The 20567-nt window shown below is 35.6% G+C and overlaps 1 protein-coding gene across 3 annotated transcripts in view; it reads right to left on the minus strand.

The window, feature by feature from the left end:
• The window catches only part of ZFHX4 (zinc finger homeobox 4), a 191203-nt gene that overhangs the window by 145328 nt on the left and 25308 nt on the right, over window positions 1–20567 (minus strand). For 2 of the 3 annotated variants that reach the window (XM_017965420.4, XM_017965421.4), the window contains exons 2-3: window positions 20423–20567; window positions 19054–19556 (exon numbers count right to left, since the gene is read on the minus strand). The exon at window positions 20423–20567 is cut by the window's right edge and continues 2491 nt beyond it. In XM_017965420.4, the coding sequence (XP_017820909.4) occupies window positions 19054–19556; window positions 20423–20567 (648 nt within the window). The remainder of the gene's footprint in view (window positions 1–19053; window positions 19557–20422) is intronic. The other variant, XM_017965422.4, reaches the window with a different exon arrangement.

Genomic DNA, 20567 nt, shown 5'->3' on the forward strand with positions numbered 1-20567 from the left:
GACCCCTTTCGGTGATCTGAAGGTTAACACCCTTGTCTCACTACTCTCATCCCCTACCTGTCACTCTGAGTAGATGTCACAGTTCATGCACACAGACAAACAGGCTGACCTGGCCAGTCAGCTTGACCTTGGACAGGCCTAAGATCAAATATGGTTATTAATATTGGGGACAATAAAAATGTAATCTTCCAGACACCAGAGAAGTGAGCCAGAAATTATGCACTTCCTGTCAATCAGAAGCATCATGACACTAAGCATTAAAATGTTCATCTGGACCCGCGCAGGAATTAAGATAAACTTCTTTTTTTTTCTGTTCTGCGAATGCTGTTGAGTTAAATTTGCTCAGGGCCTTTATATGCTCAACTTATCTGTCCTTACACTTTCAAATTATTTTTGGACTCTGCTTTATGAGAGTTTTTTTATAAGGTAATCTATTTGCAGGCTAAAGCAGATATAATTGGAAAAATATTGCCCTTTCACAGTCAAGGAAGATATTTTACAAATGGGATGGAATACTTTTAATACTCTCATTGTAGTTCAATGTGCATATAATTTTAACCATGGGTTCTCATTCTCTATAATTGCTATTTCTTATTTCTCTTAGAATATATCCATAATATGGGCTAAAAAAGGGAAATACAAAAAAATCACTTAAATGCCCCAGCAAATACAAAACGTGTAACAGTAATAAATGTATTACTATCTCAAAGTGCTACTAAAATGAAAACAGATATTTAATCTAATATTCCTTCCATAATTTATAATATCATTTCCACATTCCTCTTGATAAGATGGTTATGCGTCCATTATAATTTGGCCAAAATCTCTGATAAAAGAATATCAATGTTACCAATAAAAATGTAGTTTGAAAATCATCATTAACTTTCTCCTTAAGGACAGATCCAAAACAATACAAATAAAGGAAACAAACATATTCAGTTCCTGAGAAGAACTTGCAGTCTGCACTACAAATGTTACATTTTAGCAAAGCAATAAAATCATTTTCTTTGAAGAAAAGATAGGCTGTTTTGATTTTTGTTGTCTGCAAATTTCCAAAAAATATCTTATTTTAAAATGTATTAGGACTAATGTATCTTAATGAGATATTTTTGCATATTAAACTATTTATTTGAGCTCTTTGTGAAGGTGCACTCAAGGCCTTCATACCACTGCCAGGAGGACTTTACAGGGTATGTAGAATTATGTTACAATAAACTACCCCACTCTTTTAAGCTTCCGATATTTTATATCAGTTACTTCCTCAAGCAACATAAATCTATTAATGCTTTAATTTGTGACACTGCTAACTGGTATTAACAGATTATGACTATGAAATGTCCTTGCAATTGTCTGGCCCAGGAGGATTATGTTTGTCATAGCAGTGCCAAACGTTTTAGGTCACACAAACATACAATATTGTACTATGTGTTTTAGTTAAGCACAAAGCTCAAAAGGTTTATAGTGCACTGATGTTTGCTCATTGATCATTATCTTAAAATAGCAAGGCAGTGTAAGAATGCTGTCTGCCCTTCACTGATCTATATATCAACTGGTAATGATCAGTAAGCAATCAAACCTATCAATTATTGGCAAAGTCTTGAAATAATTGGTTTGATTTTTAAAAAAACCAAATAACTCACCTGTTTCATTAATCTAAGTTTTTCACTCTGTGGGGAAGGGTCTTGATTTGTTTATGTCTTTCGTGAAACATAAAGCTATATTGCCAATGGAACTCAGATATAGTGTGACACAAGCATTTTATTGTAGATTCATATTTTAAAACATAGCTCTTGTGGCCAGCACAGAACTGGTAGACTATTTCAAGTTGATCTGCAGAAGTGGTAGTTCTTTATGAAATGGACAAACATTAAATTTTTAACTTATAAGTAAATGCAGTAACTTTTCCAGAGTAAAGTACTATGACAATGTACATCATGTGTATCATGATATTGGGTACCATACTTATTTGCTTGTTTTTAGCACTGGTTGTCAAGGTAGCTGCCAATGCATCTGTATTGGATATTATATTTGGGAGAAAAGTGTGGGTTACCATTTAAAGAAAATTGTCAAATTATAGAACATACAATACAGAGTTCCCTTTCATACACAGGATAAAGAGCTATGCATACAATATATACACCTATCGATATCTACACATACACACCTCCCATATGCCTGTACACACAGATTTATACCCATATCCAAAGAGACAGAGAAAATATATGCTGCTATGAAGTGAAACTCCCAAAACAAACCTCAGAATCTGCCTTCCTAGAATAGCAAGAAAATGAAAAACTGAAGAATTGTTGCAGTGAGTTACAAATGAGCATGTAACCCAGTGGGCTTGTGAAAGTTGGCTCTCCTGAGACCTATAAGATTCCTGTTTGGAAAACAGACTATATATCTGCTGCCCAGGAATATCTTCATGTACAAAGGAAGTGGATTTCTGCAGCTATGATGAGGCAAAGCATGATTCCAAAAATTTACCAAAAGGATATTCTTACAAAATTCTATCCAGAGGCCTTGGGATTTTTAAACCAACTTCTGGACTCAGAATATGGTGTCTTGGCCCCACAGTTTACTAAAGTGCCAGACCTTCAGTAAAAGAATGGCTCTATTGTACAGAAAGGGTTTCTGTGAAAAGGCTTGCCATTTTTCCTACTGCAATGAGATTTTGTATATCAAAACATGCCAGACTCTTGTCCTAAGAGGCAAAACAATGTGAAAGACAGAGGGTAATGCCATCAATGACTTACGTGGAAAGAGTATGCAGCATCAGCAGACCCTAGAAAAATCCTAGCCTGTCATAGGAGAGGATTCACAGAGAAGAGCAGTTTCTCTCTTCTCAAGATGAGAGGAACAGATGCCGATGGAGCTAAGGTTAGTATAATAATCCTGTTCACCATCTTCTCTGGGACCCTTTAGATCTACAAGCAACCTTCAAAGTTTTCTAGTCCAGTGATCCCCCAATTTGACTGATTATCACTATCATGACCTTGGAATCAGGATGTTTTAAAAGTTACAACAGGTTAATCTCCTTCAACCTTCACTATTATATTCTGTACAGATTTGTCAACTGGATATACAGCCATTTCTAGAATGCTTTTTCACATAATCATTGCATGACTTCAGAACGTTTGAAAAGTACTTCCTTTCTGATAAAAACCTCAGTGGTTAAAGTTTTTTGGATTTTGTTTTCTATGTTTGATAGCCAATATCGAGAAAAGTCCATTCATTTCAGCCCAGCCAGCCTTTCTAACTGCTTCAATACATGGTCCCATTCAAACTCTTCATTTTCCCCCAAGAATAGAGGAAGAGTTCCATGTATACAAATCGCAAGGTACTGATGACACAAGTGTTCCAAATCAAAAGTACTAATCATATTATCTATTTACAGTAAGTAATCACTTCCTTGTTTAATAAGTGATTATATGTTTAATGCTTTACTGCCTCTTCCACTAAACCACTAACTCCCCCAGAGCAAAGCCTATGTCCATCTTGCTTGACGCCATATCCTTATTTCCTAGCATAGAGCCTGAGAAAGTGGGCTCTCAATGAATGAAAACATGAAATGAGTAATCAAATAAGAAAAAAAAGCAAGAGAATTAAGAGATATTTAGTTATTTCTCTATATATAATTTTTACTCTGCTTCCTGTTTATAAGAAAAACAAACTTATTTTCATGGATTAAACAAAACAATGAAAAATAAGCAATCTGACCTACATAACTATATCAGTAATTTAAGATGAGATATGTGTTCAAGCTCAGCATAAATTCAGCTCTGAGAACTGCAGAAGTGATTAAGTTTGGACTAGATCTCAAAGAGCATTCAGTTAATGCTAATTTTCTAATTCTAATGGTAACTCGAAACCCGTTTTACAGATGAAAAGATTTTTGTATAATCCCGAAGGCAAAAGAAAAGTAATGCCAGACACAGAAACTTTACACATTCATTTTTCAGCTTTGAGTGTCACTTACTACTGCTCATTTGCAAATTCTCACTTGGCTGACTTGAAAACTGGTATTTAAAAGTGTAAAACACAGTTCCTTTTCTGTGGGTAAACTTCTAAGAAAGAATATATATTGAAGTTAAAGCATAAAAGGATACACAAATAGTTATTTTCTGTGAGCTATATTCACCCTGTTTCAAGTAGATGAGTATGGTTACATTCCTCTTCAAAGCAAATTTCAATTGAAGGCCAATTGGGGAGATAAAGTAAAGAATGGCTTTTCAGGAATGACAAGCCCTAGATATAATAGTATAACTAAGTACACTTACAGAAATTTAAAAATAAAGTGCCTTCTCAATAATAAAAAAGCAGAAGATATCTCTAAGTACAAAACGCAGCACCAATAGAGTGGACATACTGACAAGACATGAGTAATATTTTCCACACATAAGAAAAGCTTTCATCTCAGAATACTATTTTCAAAGCCATTTTTGTTCCTCAATTAAAATTTACAGAACTCTGTGGAGTGTTTTTTTCTCCATTTACTAATATATTAACTAAGGTACAGAAATGCTGGCAAAACAACAACAACAACAACACATAAAGTGTGAGAAAGTCAGTTGGACATCTTAAGACAGAAAATGCCTAACCTTCTTTTATACTTCTCTTGAGTTACGGAGAGATATAGGCAGGTATTTGTGCATATTTTTTACTCTCTTTCTCTGAAACATTCCCCTATACCCTCCCATCATGTTCTATATCCAGTATATTAATAATGGGAGGATATCAAAATTGATATCCATCTCATTAAAGCTTATTAAGCTCATCGAATGTTCATAGACATAAATACTGAACTAGGCAGTCAATCTTTCCGTTTTTCTGTGTTTCAGACTCAAAAAAGCTGATGCAGAGAATCTTTTAGCATATGATATAGTAGAGGAGCTTATCATGTTTTCTTGCATAATTTTCCTTTAACTCGTTTTAATGGTAAAAGAGAAAGAAGAAATTATGCAATGATAATGCTCTGACAATAGGAATATTGGCAGCCCTTGCCTGATCTCATCATAACCATATCAGTGACTCACATGAAGATCTCCAGAAACTGAAAACTTCAGGAAACATTAGTAACTGTTTCAAACAAATAGTATTGGGCCTGAAATAGCTATAGACAAAACAGTAAGACTTACCAACATTGATTACTACACCAGATATGAGAAAGAGGCTTATTCATACTTTTATACCCATACAAAGAAAAAAAAATCCTATCAGAAAGCAAAGTACCAAGCAATATTTCAGTTCACCCATACACTTACTATTATGAAAACATAAAAATCATACATACAGTCACAAACATCCCATCGGTGGAGAGGTGAGGGCAAGAAAGAGAGGAAACTTTAATTGTACTGTTACTGTACATTATTTCTCGACATTGTGACATCTTTACTGGTATGGAAAGAGTCACTGTTTGTCAGTGTTCTACAAAGCAGAAATCTGTTTTTTCCCCAAATACCACAAGAAATCTAAATATTCTCTAAATAATACACAGGATTAAATACTACTAAAGTGTGTTATATAAAGCACTAAAAATGTCCTTACAAATTTCTGGAATTCAGAAAGGCTGTGAACAGGGACAACTCTTAAAAAAATAATAAAGCATGGAGAAAAAGTGTAAGGTATTTGTTTCTTAAAACTGGTGAGCTTCTTGAGGACAGGAAGAAGCTCACCAGTTTTTCCCTTGTGTCTGTCTCATTTTCCTTGGTGCCCAGAACAGAGCATTTTTAATCAATGAGGGTAAATAATCCTCTCTGTATTACTGGAACATCAAACAACATATATTTCTGTAGAATTAAGCTGTAATAAATGTACCAATTTTTTTTCATTCCTACAAATATGGCAAATTCAGTCTGTAGATATTTTTCAAAGAACCATAGTATGAATCAAACAAATGATTCACATTCAGACTTTATGAAGAAATAAAGCCTACATATTGTTACAAGTGATTTTTCTAATTTGTCAGCCCTCACTTCTTCTCCCTCAAAGACTGTAAATCTCTACTCTTCTCATCATTCATTCTTTTCTTCCTGCCTCAGAGGATACATGTCCTTCTCAAAGATCAACTATTACAGTTGCACCTGTATTCCCATCTGCTTCTGGCACAAACAGGGCCTTCCCTTCCAGGTATCCCTGCACGAGGTGGCATCTTCACTGTAATAAATCGTCCTATTTAACAATGTGGGAGCTGGAACCAGACTGTCTGAGTTCAAGCCCTGACTCCTTATCACTGTTACTACTAGCTATGTGGTGACCTAATATACATTAAGATTTCATTGCCCCAGTTTCCTCTCTTCAAAAGTGGGCATAACAACAGTACCTGATTTGATAGGGTTTCTGTGAGAATTAAATGAGTTGATATATTTAAAGAACTTGGGATATTATCTTTACACCAAATAAGTGCTCAATATATGCTAGTGTCAATTTTCTTACTGAGCTAGTCAGCCAGAGAAGAGCAGAAGATGGGTAAGAGACATTGAGAGAATGATACAAATTGGAAGTATTATTTAAAGGAAAGGGGAGAAGGAACAAATCAGGCAAAAATTAACAACAGATTGCTGTAATGAGAATCCAGTTAATTTTACTGACTGTCAATCCAGCTGTTTCACTGGTAGGTATATACCCAGAGAAAAGAATGCATATGTCTGATTAGGATAGTTACCTCAGAAGATACAGATTTGCTTTAGTCTTTGAATATAGCTTCTTGTTTTAGGGATGCAGGGATTATTTTGTTTGGGTTGGGGTAAGTTTTGTGAGTTTTATAAGTGCATGCAAGTGTAAGTATCTATTGATTATTAATTATGTCCTACAAGCATGAATTCAATTAACACCTTGTGGTTAGGATGTTGGCCAAGATATCCAATTTAGGTGTGATCATAGCAAGGAGTTTAAGAAAGTCAACAAAACCTTGTATATGAATATTCACAGCATCACTTTCCATAATAGACAACAAGTGGAAATGATCCTAATGTCCAACGGTTGATGGGGAATAAATAAAATGTACTATACCTATGCAATGGACGAAGTGCTATACATGCTACTGCACAGAGGAACCTTAAAAACATTATGCTAAGTGAAAGAAGCTAGTCACAAAGGACTCCATATACTGTGATTCCATCTATATGAAATGTCCAGAACAGGCAAATCTATAGAGGCAGAAAGCAATTAGTGATTGCCTAGGACCGGGGGAGGGAGGATTGCGGATAAGGAAGCTAAAATGGTACAGGATTTCTTTTGGGATGATGAAAATATTCTAAAATCAGTTGTGGTGATGGCTACTTAATTCTGTAAAAAATATTAAAATTATTGAATTGTAGCCTTTAAATGGATTAGTTGAATGGTATATGAATTATATCTCAATAGAATTGTTGCAAGCAAAAAAATGAAGCAGCAAAGCAGAAGACAATGGTCTCACAATTCATTGCACTGTCAACATGGTAGATTTTGTAGCATGTCACTTTAGTCCTTTCCCTTTCTAATACAGAACTGCTTTCTTAAATCTTCTAGTCACATTTTCCTATATAACTGCATACTTCAATATTGAGGTTGCTGTCTTATTTCATCATTTTCCCACTATGGACGTCTCATCTGACAGTTGATCAGTTTAAGAAGATACTTGTTTGGGCTACCTAATACGCTGAATTTCAAGGATGTCTCTAAGTCTAAGAATCTTGTGGTATCTACTATGTCTTTAAGACCAAACAAAAGAACAGAGTGTTAATTAGGTAGACAGTAATTTCAGAAAAACTTTACTTTTAAAAATATTTTTAAGAAAATACTTGGTGCTAAAGTCTTTGCAAAAGAATACCTGCTCCAAGGTTGGGAGCAGGACCTGCCTTTTCTAGGACAAAAAAGGCTTAACGTGCTCCCACAGTTAGCAAGACCATTTGCTTTTTGGAGAAATGATCACTTTTAGCAAATCATATCCTGTTCCTTGATCCTTTGATTAGTCATGTGTACACACAGAACTGATTTCAGTGCTTGTTGACGAGTCTTGCACAACATCATCAAAGGTTTATTATCTCTAGGAACTGAGAACACTTACAGTGTGCAGGAATAGATTGCTGTGATCTACTTTAAAACAAAATAATGATTAACCATAATCTTCATCAATTTTAATACATTTTTATATATTCTATTCTCATTCTTCTCTCTCTCCCTACACCTCTCTCTCTCTCTCTCACACACACACACACACACACACACACACAGTTAATCCTAAAAATGTTTGGACAAAAAAAATATAATAGGTCTCCTTGGATATGTATGGAAAGTATCATTGAGGTACTGGAATTTGGCCTTTTTAATCACTTGACACAGGGTATCTGAACAGATCCATGTTCCACATTCATTGAAAAAACTAAATTGTCAGTTTTTGGAAAAGTTTGTGTGTGTGTGATCAATTTCAATGCACTTCTGTATCAATCATTTGCCAACAAATTAGCAAGCTGCTGTAATGAAAGAGGTAGTCATAATTCTATGGGAAGGAAAAAGTGGCCTGGTACATGCGACAGAAACTTACAACTAAACATTATATCGGACATTTAAAACAGAAATGTGAAGAAAACTGAGCAATAGTATAATCAGGAAGAGTTTCTTGTTTTGTGACTTAAAAATAGTACCTCTATCTATGCTAAGAATCAATGCTCTAAAAGTTAAACAGCTCTTCAAAAATCTTACTTAGTTGTTCTAATAATTACAGAATTAAGAGAGCCAAGACTATTTTTTTCTAAAACAAAGTTATTTGTAAATTCCCCTTGCATCCATTTATAAGGAATTCAGTTATGAAACTGGGGAGTAACTTCTCAGGAAATACTCATCATGGAAATAGTTGGTACTTCTATTCCATCCAAATGTGTGGGTTTTTTAAAATTACCCAATTTTCTAATAAAAACAATAAATCAAAAAATAATAAACCAGAATTTGCATTTAGACATATGACTTCTCAAAAGATATCAAAGGGCTTCTGTTAAAAGAATAGTGATAGTCAGACCCACATAGTAAACAAGAGAGAGTATTCTCCATTTATTGTGTGATGTAAATTCACACAATAAAATAAATTCTAAAAGGCAAATTTTACCTTTATATAATTCCCATTTTAGTATGTTAATCTTTTTCAAAAAAACACTATTTGGCTTAAAAAGTGGTAATGATTTTCCTCCTTTTCCATCACTGGTACCACCTACTCTGTTACTCAGTAGTAAGTGCTGAATATATGTTGAGTTGAAAAGAGATGTCTTGTAAACTGACTTTCTTTCAGAGGTGTCGGCAATTAGACTTGCTACCTGATTTTCTGCAATTGAGCAATGAATAATTTTAGGCCCTAAGGATATACGCTAGTGTTATTCTCAGGCCTGCCAAACGAATAGTTAGAGATATTTTAAGTCTTTTTAAAATACTGCACATTACAAAATATCCTTACAGGCTGGATGCAGTGGCTCATGCCTGTAATCCCAGCACTCTGGGAGGCTGAAGGGGGTGGTTCGCTTGAGCCCAGGAGTTAGAGACCACCCTGGGCAACATGGCGAAACCTCATTTCTACAAAACATACAAAAATTAGCCCAGGGTGGTGGCATCTGCCTGTGATCTTAGCTACTTGGGAGTCTGAGGTGGGGGAACTGCCTGAGCCCAGGAGGTCAAGGCTGCAGTGAGCAGTGATCACACCACTGCACTCCAGCCAGTGAGACAGAGCAAGGCCCTATCAAAAAAAAAAAAAAAAGAAAAAAGAAAGAAATCCTTACATGCATGCTTTACACACACCAGCCATAAATATTGGGAGTGTCCATACTGTTAACAATTATGCTATGCCAAGCTAAGACTATTCTTACTTTCCAGTAAAAGAACGTTTCCTTAATAGATGAGGTCAACTGCAGCAATGTCAGTGACAGTTTTCTGTAGGATCAGGTAGCCACATTCAGGGAGGCAAGATTTCTCTAAACATCTCTAACTCCAGTTAACATAAGTAGTTCTACCAAGACTTTGGGCTTTACATTGAAATCATTAGCAAATTTTGAAGAGGAGAAGAAAGGAGTGCATTAGCAACATATGATGGTAAAAATAATCCATCAAAGTAACATGTAAAAGTAAGATAATAATAATAATTAAAAACAAGATGATTTTTTTAAATCCTAAGAAGTACTAAGTGAACACAGCTTCCTCCAGTAGCAGTAAGGATATCAGGAGAAGGAGAAAGAGACTCAGGCTCTAGGCAGTATGTGGATTGTGCTTTAGTTGTTCTGGCCTAGTAAGTTAAATGCTTAGGGAGGCACATTCCCTCTTTCAGGTCAGCAGGGTACCATTTAGTACATTACTGCTGAGGTACCCTGGTGACCTGAATGAATTAATGCAGCTTCCAAAGGTGCTTAACTTGCAAACACTGAGAGCTCAGGCACTAGAAGTGATAAATATTCTATCAGTCCTTTCTGTTTAATATACCAAACACCCAAACATGCCAGTAAAAGGAAGACTTTTAAAGTGAAAAATCTCTGTCATCCCAGGACATACAGCAGCTAACAGTTTTAACCAACAGTTTCTCCTTCTTGTTCATAGGTGACCCAGTGGATTTAAGTTCGTAATCTCAGAAGATTCATGTACACAAAACTACCAGCCAGCTCTTATTGCTTCTGTAGTACCCTTAAGAAAACCCACTGGCTTGAAGAAGTGAAAGGGGGCTACAAAATGATTAAGCCCTAGACAAAATTATAAATTTTGCTTCTGAGGTCCCTAGCCTTTCGCTCCCTTTCCCATAATCTGCTCTTCCTATCCTCAAATATGGAAGTTTTCTTAATTAAAAAAACTTTATTAGTGTGGGGTAGGGGCAGGAGCCGAAAAGAGTCCAAGGTTAGAATTTTGGCTCAGCGTCTTACTGTCTATAAGGACTCAAACAAAACATTTTTCTCTGACTCTGTTTTCTCATATGTCAGAATGTAATAATAGTATATAGCTGTTAGGAAAAGTATGTGAAGTAATGTACATAATTTAACTTATACGATTGTTGTCAGTATGTTTTCTCCAAAAAGCAATGCCATTGTAAAAGGCAATAAATAAATAAGTCAATTAACAGTATGGTTTCACCGTTGACAGGTTATCTGGCATCAGGAGTGATTTTTTTTTGTAAAATTATTCTGAATATCCCAAAAATTATATATAGACAATAAATTGCCAACTCTATCCATAAATGAGGCTCTTCTTGCAACAGGACATGTAATCACAGACTACAACTCATTATTTTAAAGCCCTAAAAGCTTTCCTCCCAACTGGAGTTAATTGATAACAGTTGCATTTATCAATAGATTATTTCTTCCCACACTTAGTCCTATATTTCAATCATTTTATTAGCAGATATCAAGGAACAAATAATTCTTCAACCATAACCTTCTTCTGCACTACTCCTTAAAAATTGCTTGATGGACAAATATAGTCCGACCACTAACTCCTTAAGCAACAGGAAAGAGAAATGTATATTTTATGCTAGTACTTCCAATGAAATAAAGTCTGTAGGAAATTCTACATCAAAAGAATATGGTTTCCATTCACTTTTATATTTATAGATGCACATTTAATACACGTAAGTTCGAGATTACAAAATTTCCTTAAATATAAGGGAAATAAAATGTTAATAAAATGATATAAAACCATGTGAAACAAAATGTGGTCACAACAACTGTTATTATCTCTGATAACACTCTAACTGGTCATTACAATAATGTATCTTTAAGCAGAGTGCTCATTGACCTTACTGTACACTGAATTTACAGAGGTTTTCCAAAAGTCATACTACATTTGCATTCTGGTTATTTAATGGGGTGGATCATAGTTGTAATTAGACACATTTTGCATTCTTTTTTCTTTTTTTGAGACAGATTCTTGTTCTGTCACCCAGGCTGGAGTGCAATGGCGGGATCTCGGCTCACTGCAATCTCCGACTACTGGGTTCAAGTGATTCTTCTGCCTCAGCCTCCCGAGTAGCTGGGACTACAGGCACACATCACCATGCCCAGTTAATTTTTGTATTTTTAGTAGAGACAAGGTTTCACCATGCTGGCCAGGCTGGTCTCGAACTCCTGACCTCGTGATCCGCCTGCCTCTGCTTCTCAAAGTGCTGAGATTACAGGTGTGAGCAACCGCGCCTGGCCTGCATTCTTTATTACATGGTTTTCTTCATCATATTCTAGGTGATTCATTAGTAGCCTCATCCTCATGTTAGAAAACTATGTATATGTCTGAACTAGTAGAAAAGCTCTATTATGCCCTCAAGTTCCCGCCAAAATCCTTGTCTAAAACTGATCAATAAAGTCTTGCTATGCAAAAGAGCAATAAGAGTAAGCCAAGACACAGAAGTGACATTATACTACATCTACTGATGATTCAAAAGACCACTCACATGAAGCCCTTTTACTAACCACTGCTGAAAAAAAGCATGGAAACCTTTGATGACTAGATTCATAGATTTATCTCTGAACAACTTTAATGTCCCCGACATCTAATCACCAAATCTAACCCATAATATTGGTGAGCAGAATGAGTTAGGAAGTATCACCTTAGAAAACTCTTGTCTCTGAGCAGCACTTAGAAAGATGCCTTATATTCCATCACGTTAATGGGACACAACCACTGTACCAGACACTTCAAAACCATTCACATAGTAAGGGTTCAATAAGTGCTTCTATATTTACCAGAAGTACAAACTGGGATATTGTTTGTGTATTCTACAAACAGAATGGTGGCCCTTGTGCCTGTTATACCGATCTCCATCCTCCTAGGTTATGGAATTTGTGCAGGTGTTTCCTCATGCTTATTGGTGGCCCTGTCTCCACGCCTGTCCTTCACTTTTTGAACAAATCAAACCCTCCTATATGCTCTCCTGGAATACACTAATAATTTGAGGGGGGGGCAGGAAGAAAACACCTTTTAAGTCTTGAATTTTCTGAAAATGAACGAATCTCCACATCTAACTGAACTCAGCCTGAGCAGAGCTTCAGACTCAAGGCAAACTTGGTAAAACATTTCCAGCAGAGTTCAGGAAGGCCAGATGTTCTGGAAGCAAAACTACGGTCATTATACACATGCCAGCTCCTCCTCACTCCACCCAGGGCCAAGGCCCTTTCAGCAGTGTGAGGCCTGGTTAACATATGACTTTGACTGCATTATGGCATGGCATAGCAGCACCCACTTGAACATTTCAGCAATTTTCAACAAGGTCCAATGACAAGGACTATTACATTTAAGCCACAGAAACACACGGGGAGAGCACATTAATTATGAGAGAACACCTTTGTCTGCATTACCTAAACGATGTCAGGGTGGGTGACAAATGAGCAATTTAGCACTTTTGATTAAATCATCCCTGCACTTCATATGAAACAGAATGACCACAAGTTACACAAAAAAATGTAATGTGAATCATACCGTGTGAGCTGACATAAGTGCGAGCGATAAATTGTTGACTTTGTTTCTGAAGTGTGGTCTGTTGTGGTGGTGGTGGTGGTGTGTGTGTTTGTGTGTGTCTTCAGGAGCAAATGAAGAAAGCTCTTAAAGAGGGGCACTGCCCTACCTTAGCCCAATCCTGACATAATCACTCCACTCCACATAAACATTAGACATTTCTCCAGATTAGGTAGTTCCTTTTTAAAAAGTGCATGCTGAAGAAGACTTCTAAGTCAATTACACCTTTGAATGCATGACTCTGCTTTTATACACAGGCTTCATTCCCCTTAGATAAAGGAATACTAGTTTTCTGTGGGGAATTAGATAGGTAATCTTGCAACATGGAATGTTTCCATGAAGAAAAGGGAAGACCTAGATGGGGTAAAATAGTAAGGATTTCAGGAAAACGGAAAGGAGCATAACAGTTTATGCCTGATGTGTAGGGAGACAGTGGCATTGGTGAAGAAAAGACATACAGAAAATAGAGTAGGAAGGCTCCAATGACACATTTTGCTTTCTTTAAATTTTGTCTGGATTTGATAACAATTTCATGCAGTGAGAAATTCACACAGTGTGAAAGTCCATATTTGTGCTGAAGTGGCCATGTTATAATACATAGCTGTGCTTCAGCAAAAGTCAAGCTTAAAACAGAAGTAGACGTAGTCGATAGGGCTGGCCAATTAGATCTGATCTGAAAACACCAGTGATTTACTAGTTGCTATTAGCGAACCAACTCCTCTTTATTTAGTCTGTGGATTTATTAGTTATAAGTATTAGGCAAGTATGTACTATTCTACTACAGAAACTGTTTTTCTCAATCTTTGTCCTGTCTATTTATATGAGAATACAATAGAATAGTTTGAATTGTGATTTGTTTTTTTAAAACAAATCCTGCAACTGGAATTAAATTTCCCACTGCATTTCAACCTTGAAATGAGCATAAATCTGAAACTAATACAGAAGTGCAAAAATTTTCATATTCAGCTTAATGTTTAGCAACAGAGAAGAATAACTTTTGTTTATCTCTGAAAACAGCTTTCTTCATCTAAACAAATGAGTAGAATAAGATTAAGAAAAGCTTGTTTTGGTGTCTTAGATACACACACATATTCCAATTTCTTTTCACACAATGACTTTTATGTAAATGTGTACCACACAATCTCCTGACCTCCTTTACCATCACACAGGGACAATGGCAGTTCAATAATTGAAATGGTACATATCTGGTATATTTGATTTTAAATTGCAAAGTTGGACTCAGGCCTATTGAAATGAAAATATCTGTGACTCTTTGTTAATTCCAAATTGATCAGGTTATTATTGTCTACTAGGAAAAAAAAGTACACAAATGTAGGCTAACCCAGTTATTACATTTTTTTTCCTTTACACATACTTTCCCAATATGCCTCTTTGCATTCTTCTCTGTGGGCCTCCCCACACCTTGATTTTTGTTCTGAACCAAGATTCTTTAATACACAACATGGATAATGAGAAAAACCCAAAAAATGCTCCATAGGGGAAACCTTACACTAAAAGTTACCTAGGTCTAAATCCCAGGTGTGTTCCTTTGCTCACCATGGAGACAGGCAATTTGTTCATTGCTTTCAGTCAATTTGAAATCCAAATATGAAAAAGGCATTATGGAATTCGACAGATTACTCTGCTTCACTACTAGCAGATGCAGAAAGGGGAGGAAAAGGTACTATAATTAAGGCTGTGACTTTGAACAAGCAAAGGTGTGAACACCTCACTTATAAATAAATATAATATTAAAAGAGCGGCTGAAGTACAGGTGCAGCAAGAGTATTTATATGTCCTGCACTGAATGATGACTAGACCAATCAGCTGGCCACAGAAGTCTCCGTCATACTGAGCCTAGAACAAACTAAACTGTAAATCCAAAATATTGCCAGTTTCAGTTGTTCTTTCTCAATTTAAATGTGTAGTGCTATGTGGTTTTCATTATACCTTTTTATTAGACTCTTTAGAAAAAGTTTGAGATCATTTAAGGGGTAGACAAAATTACAGTGCATTTTTTAAAAATAAAGACTGGGAGTAAAGGCATTCCTTTAACTTGTTCCTTAGTTTATTCATTAATCCATCACTCATTCTACAAATCTTTATTGAGAACCAATTATTTAATCAATTGACTAATATTTGTAAAGAATAAAAAGGCATGAAATTAGAAGAATATAATTAAATCTAATAAACTGGTTAGCTGAGAGACCACTGTTTTATACACACACACACACATACACACACACACATTCAACTTGCAAGGTTGATTGTAGCTATCTATACATTTTGTATTTATTAATCTCACTTTAAATACACATTCAAACATTAAAAGCAAAGATTATGGGCAATCTTCAGTTTCATTTTATTGTTTTATTTTCCTAGAGCAATTCTGTTTCATTAATATTTCCAGAGGAAAAGTCAAAATTTAATAGTGCTTAGCAATTCAGAGAATCGCACTTGAAGAAACGAGTAAGATTTTCTTAACAGTAACAAGATTGCTTTTAAAAATATTCCAAGGAAAATAATGCTGCCAAAAAATGAATATAGCTTTGTTTGTTTTTGCAGTCATCATTAGCAATAGACATAAAGGTATTCTTTTTTTGAGTCCATATGGAAAGATCATCAACACATTCTGCTTCTGGGTTCTTTGCCAAAATACCTTAACCCACAAGCCTTCTACCTTATACATAAAAGGAAAGGTGTTGTTCTGGTCAAATAAAGAAATAATTTTTACTAGCATATGTCTAATGTTAAAGCTGCCTAAATCCTGCCAAATACATTAAAACGACATCTGTAAAACAGATTTTCATTAAATTGATCAGTTTCAAGTCAAGTAGCTAGGCAGATGATGCTTTTAAGCTAACCTTAACCTTTAACTTTTAACCTCCTTAACCTAGAATAAGGACACACTTTTAGGTAATGCTGCTTCAGTTTAACAATGCAAGAGGTAAAGTGGCCTATTCCAACTGAAATGACACATCACCACATTTAGTGTTATGAATCAATATGTTGTCGATAACAAGACAAGCTGTTTTCTAGCAGCTCTGTGTTTGTCTTATAACTGCTACTTGTCACTTCCCCTTAATGTTTAAATAATTCATGATGCAAAATGATGTAAATTAAACTCCTAATGAAAGTGAGTTTTATATAGAAGATTACTGTCTAGCCATTAACTCTGAAACTATTTTAAGTCTAATTTTAGTATTTTAGCCATCATTTTTCTCCAGGCTCAGGCCAATTTGTTAGGTTCTCATTTAAAAACAATTAATGCTACTTATAAACCACTTTTATTTTGCCAACACAAGCCAACCAAGCTTGCTAATATCCTCATTACTGCACTTGAAAATCCTCTATGATTCGCACAGTTTCGGAAATCCATGTAGAAGTGGCATCCTCAACACAATGCTACTTGGAGTATTTTTCCAGTTTCTACTAGAAATAATACATGTTTCTTGAAAGATAATGCAAAAGAATAAAGTTCGGTTGTCTAATATGAAGTTTCAACAGCTCAAATATTTATCTCTTCAATCTTCTATTAATTCAAGGTAAGTTTGTTCAAAGTAAGTTTGTCTGCTGACCATATTTAAACACTATGCTGAACAAGGATACTTGGGTGTTTAAGAGATAAGCAACTAAAGAAGAGTACATTTTTGTAAGATTTATAAGATTTTTCAGGAAAATTACACCTTTTGGTTGTGAGATCTAAACCTCTCTCTCTGCTTTAAGGCCCTCTTTCTAATCATGCTTTTATCTTAATTGGTTGTTATAAATTCAAAGACAACATCCAACTCTCCATGAAAAGGAACTTCAAGAGTAACTGTAGCACCTAGCAAATTGCTCTGCAGAGAATGAGGTGGTCAATCCCTGCTTATGGAGTGAATGGATAAACTTACACACACACACACACACACGCACACACATTAAAATAATCATCAGTCAATATTAAGTAATGTTTCCTGAAAAGATAAACAATAACACTCTACCTTCCTTTAGGTTTCCACAAAAGATTAAAAAATAGAAATTTATACATTTTTATCTTCTATTCACAACATGTTAATTTAAAGTGTTAGAGGAACTGCGTGAATATAAACACAGTTCATGAATATTCTATATAGCTCCCAGGGTCTAAATCTATTATTTATACAAACTTAATGTTTGTTTTTCTCTCCTAGGTATTCTAAAAGTTTTAATAGGTCAGGTATCAACAGAAAAAAGTAGACAATTGAACAGTTGTCAACTGTTGCTGCAAAACCTATGAATTATAATACAATTAATCCTTTATATTATATTTTCAATACTGTCAACTTAGAAGCTTTCCATCTCACATTAGGGCCTGCACTCCCTTCAAACTCTGTAACGTAACCCAAATCTAATGCTTTCATTATTGATCCACAGAGTGCCAATATCACAGGAACAATGTTACAAATTCTCACACTGGGTCGTTAGAATTTTATGCACAGTACATCTATCTAGAATTTGAACTTCAAGAAACAACCCAAATACATAGTACTAGACCAATCCAAATAAATAATTCCTGCACCTAATCTAAATGGCCACAATCTGCTCTTTTCGTAGGTGGTTACAATTTTAAATAGTGTTAGGAAAGTCATAGGTATGATAATCACTGGGTGACTCCTGATAGTATAGTTATCACTGATTTCTAGTATAAATCAATAGGTAACACTTGCAAAATGGATTTTGTAATCATATTTAGAGGTTGTTACAATGACTAATGGTTTGCAATGTTTTCTGAATTTTAATATCCTCTAGACAAAAAGTTTTTAATAAGTTACCAAGTTATTCATCATCATAATAAATGTGTTATATTTGTACATGAACCAAGACCATCCAGTGAACAGACTGCAGAAAATAAATTAATTAGTAATTAGGGCTTAGAAAAAGTCAAGACAAGTTCTGTAATAAACAGTGTTCATCACTTGCATGTATTCATTATATCTGCATAGTTTTCCGAGGAAAGATAAAAGTATATTTACCATTGTATAAGCGTATTTATCTATACCACACCCATTTAGGGGGAAAATAATAATAGGTGGGAAAACAGTCATGCAACGTAACAACAGAGTTTGCTTTTAGAGACTTCTAAGGACGCTAAGGGAGATTGTGTTTACTCAGTGCTACTGAGCACACAGGAAAACAAAGAAAGAAATATCATGTTTAGAGCATCCTTGTTCGTCACCAAATGAAAGATTATACATTCACAAGGTTGGGCACTGATTTTGTCTTCTGCTCCCTGTAACAATTTACATTTAGCCAAGAGTGGCGCTAGGTTTAAAAATAAATTAATAGGTTTAAAAAGTATTATTTTATATATAATACCATCCCAAAAATTCTTTTAAGGAAGCCAGTGAAGAAATCAATGCCATTGAGACAGATGTAAATGGGAGAGACAGAGGGTAAAACTTTGTAAATAGTCTCCAATTCCATATGTTTCAATATGCTTTTAGTAATGTTAATTAGAAACTGTGCACCTTGTCCTTTGTTTTTTTTTTTTCTCTTTTTCTTAATTTGGAGACTTGTGCTCCAAGCTCTGAAACAGTTAATTCCCTTTTCTACTCTGTGCCAACAGAAAGGGATGTCACTGCTTACCTTGTAGAGCTTCAGGGCCGCCTCGTGCCTGTGATTGGTGGTATGCAAGCGTAATTTATCCACACTGTTGGTGTAATAGTCACAGGCGTTACATTTTAGGTGAACAGGGTTGCCAATGGCAATACACTTCAACCTCCACTCATTGCTTTTGCCCCCTTCTTTAATGTGAGCCACCAGTTGATATTTCTGCATATGTTTATCAGTCTTGCAGTGTAGCTGGAAGTTGGCTTTGAGCTGAGTGTTGTAGTTGCAGAGCTTGCACTGGTAGATATCTCCAATGACTGCCCTCCATTCCTCTTCAGGGAGAGAGCGCTCACTGCTCACATGCACACTTAGGGCCTCCAGGCTGTCAGAGGTGAATTTGTTGCAAACAGCACACTGGAATAGCTTCAGCGCTGGGTCACTGATATAAGGTGACAGCTCTCCTGCAGTAAGGAGGGACAGGTCATCACCCATTAGCTGACCACTGGCAAGCCGGATTTCAGGCGGCAGCTCATTATTTACTACAGGAAAAAAAAAAATTAAAAGGAAAAATAGAGACTAGAAAACACAGTACACAAAAAGGAATCTGTAAAATAAAGTCTTAACAAGAAATGTGCTTTCTCTAGAGCTTAAACTATAAAAAGCTGTAATAGGATTGAATCAGGATCAATTACAATCATCCCTTTCAACTTCTAAATTCCCTCATCAGATAGCTTTAATTACTCCTACTGGGCATGATGTCATTCTGAAATTTGTATTTTCGAGGGCAAGAAAGTTGATCAATACCATAACAAAACAGTCACGTGCTTTCAATTTAAGAGCCTAGATAAACTTACATAAACACTAATTGTTATTTCCCAATTTGTCTTAAAGCTTGATGAGATTTGGCTAATACTGTATGCGTGCCTGTAATCTACTGCCAAATACCTGGGATAAGGTAATGATATTATTATTAGATTACTCATCTTTGATCACGGCCATTAAAATATTTCTGAAATGTATTTATAAAAATAACAGTATGCCCTTTTAAAGCTCGTTTGATATTTTAGCAAATAAGCACCAAAATTGAAAGTACAAACCTCATAAGATATGGCTAATGATGGCAGGAAATTAATGCAAATTAGCTTTTGTTAATCAAGTTATTGAATGAAGACAAAGTTTGCTAACTTCTCTGATGCTGCATTGATCCCTTAACTCTTTCTTCTCTGAAGTTAATTTGGCTTTGAAGCAGAAGCACAAATGGTTTGATTATCCAGCGTAAAGAGAAAGTCCTTTCTAGTAAGCTATCCTCAATTTGTTGGCACTCACCACATTATCTGGGTGCAACACGCCAAATCAAAATGTGATTAGAAACTAACAACAGTGCAGAAAAGCAGCAAATACTAACCGAGCCCTGGTGCCAAAGCCGCTGCTGTCGCTGGATCCAGCTGGAATGGATTGATCATCAGCTGAGGGTCGGCAGGGTTTTCCAGCTTCATTCCAGTCAGGCCTATGTTCTGGGCTAGGTAGTACTGATACAGCTCTGCCTCCGC

Source organism: Callithrix jacchus, chromosome 16 (assembly GCF_049354715.1).
Source record: "Callithrix jacchus isolate 240 chromosome 16, calJac240_pri, whole genome shotgun sequence".
NCBI lineage: Eukaryota > Metazoa > Chordata > Mammalia > Primates > Cebidae > Callithrix > Callithrix jacchus.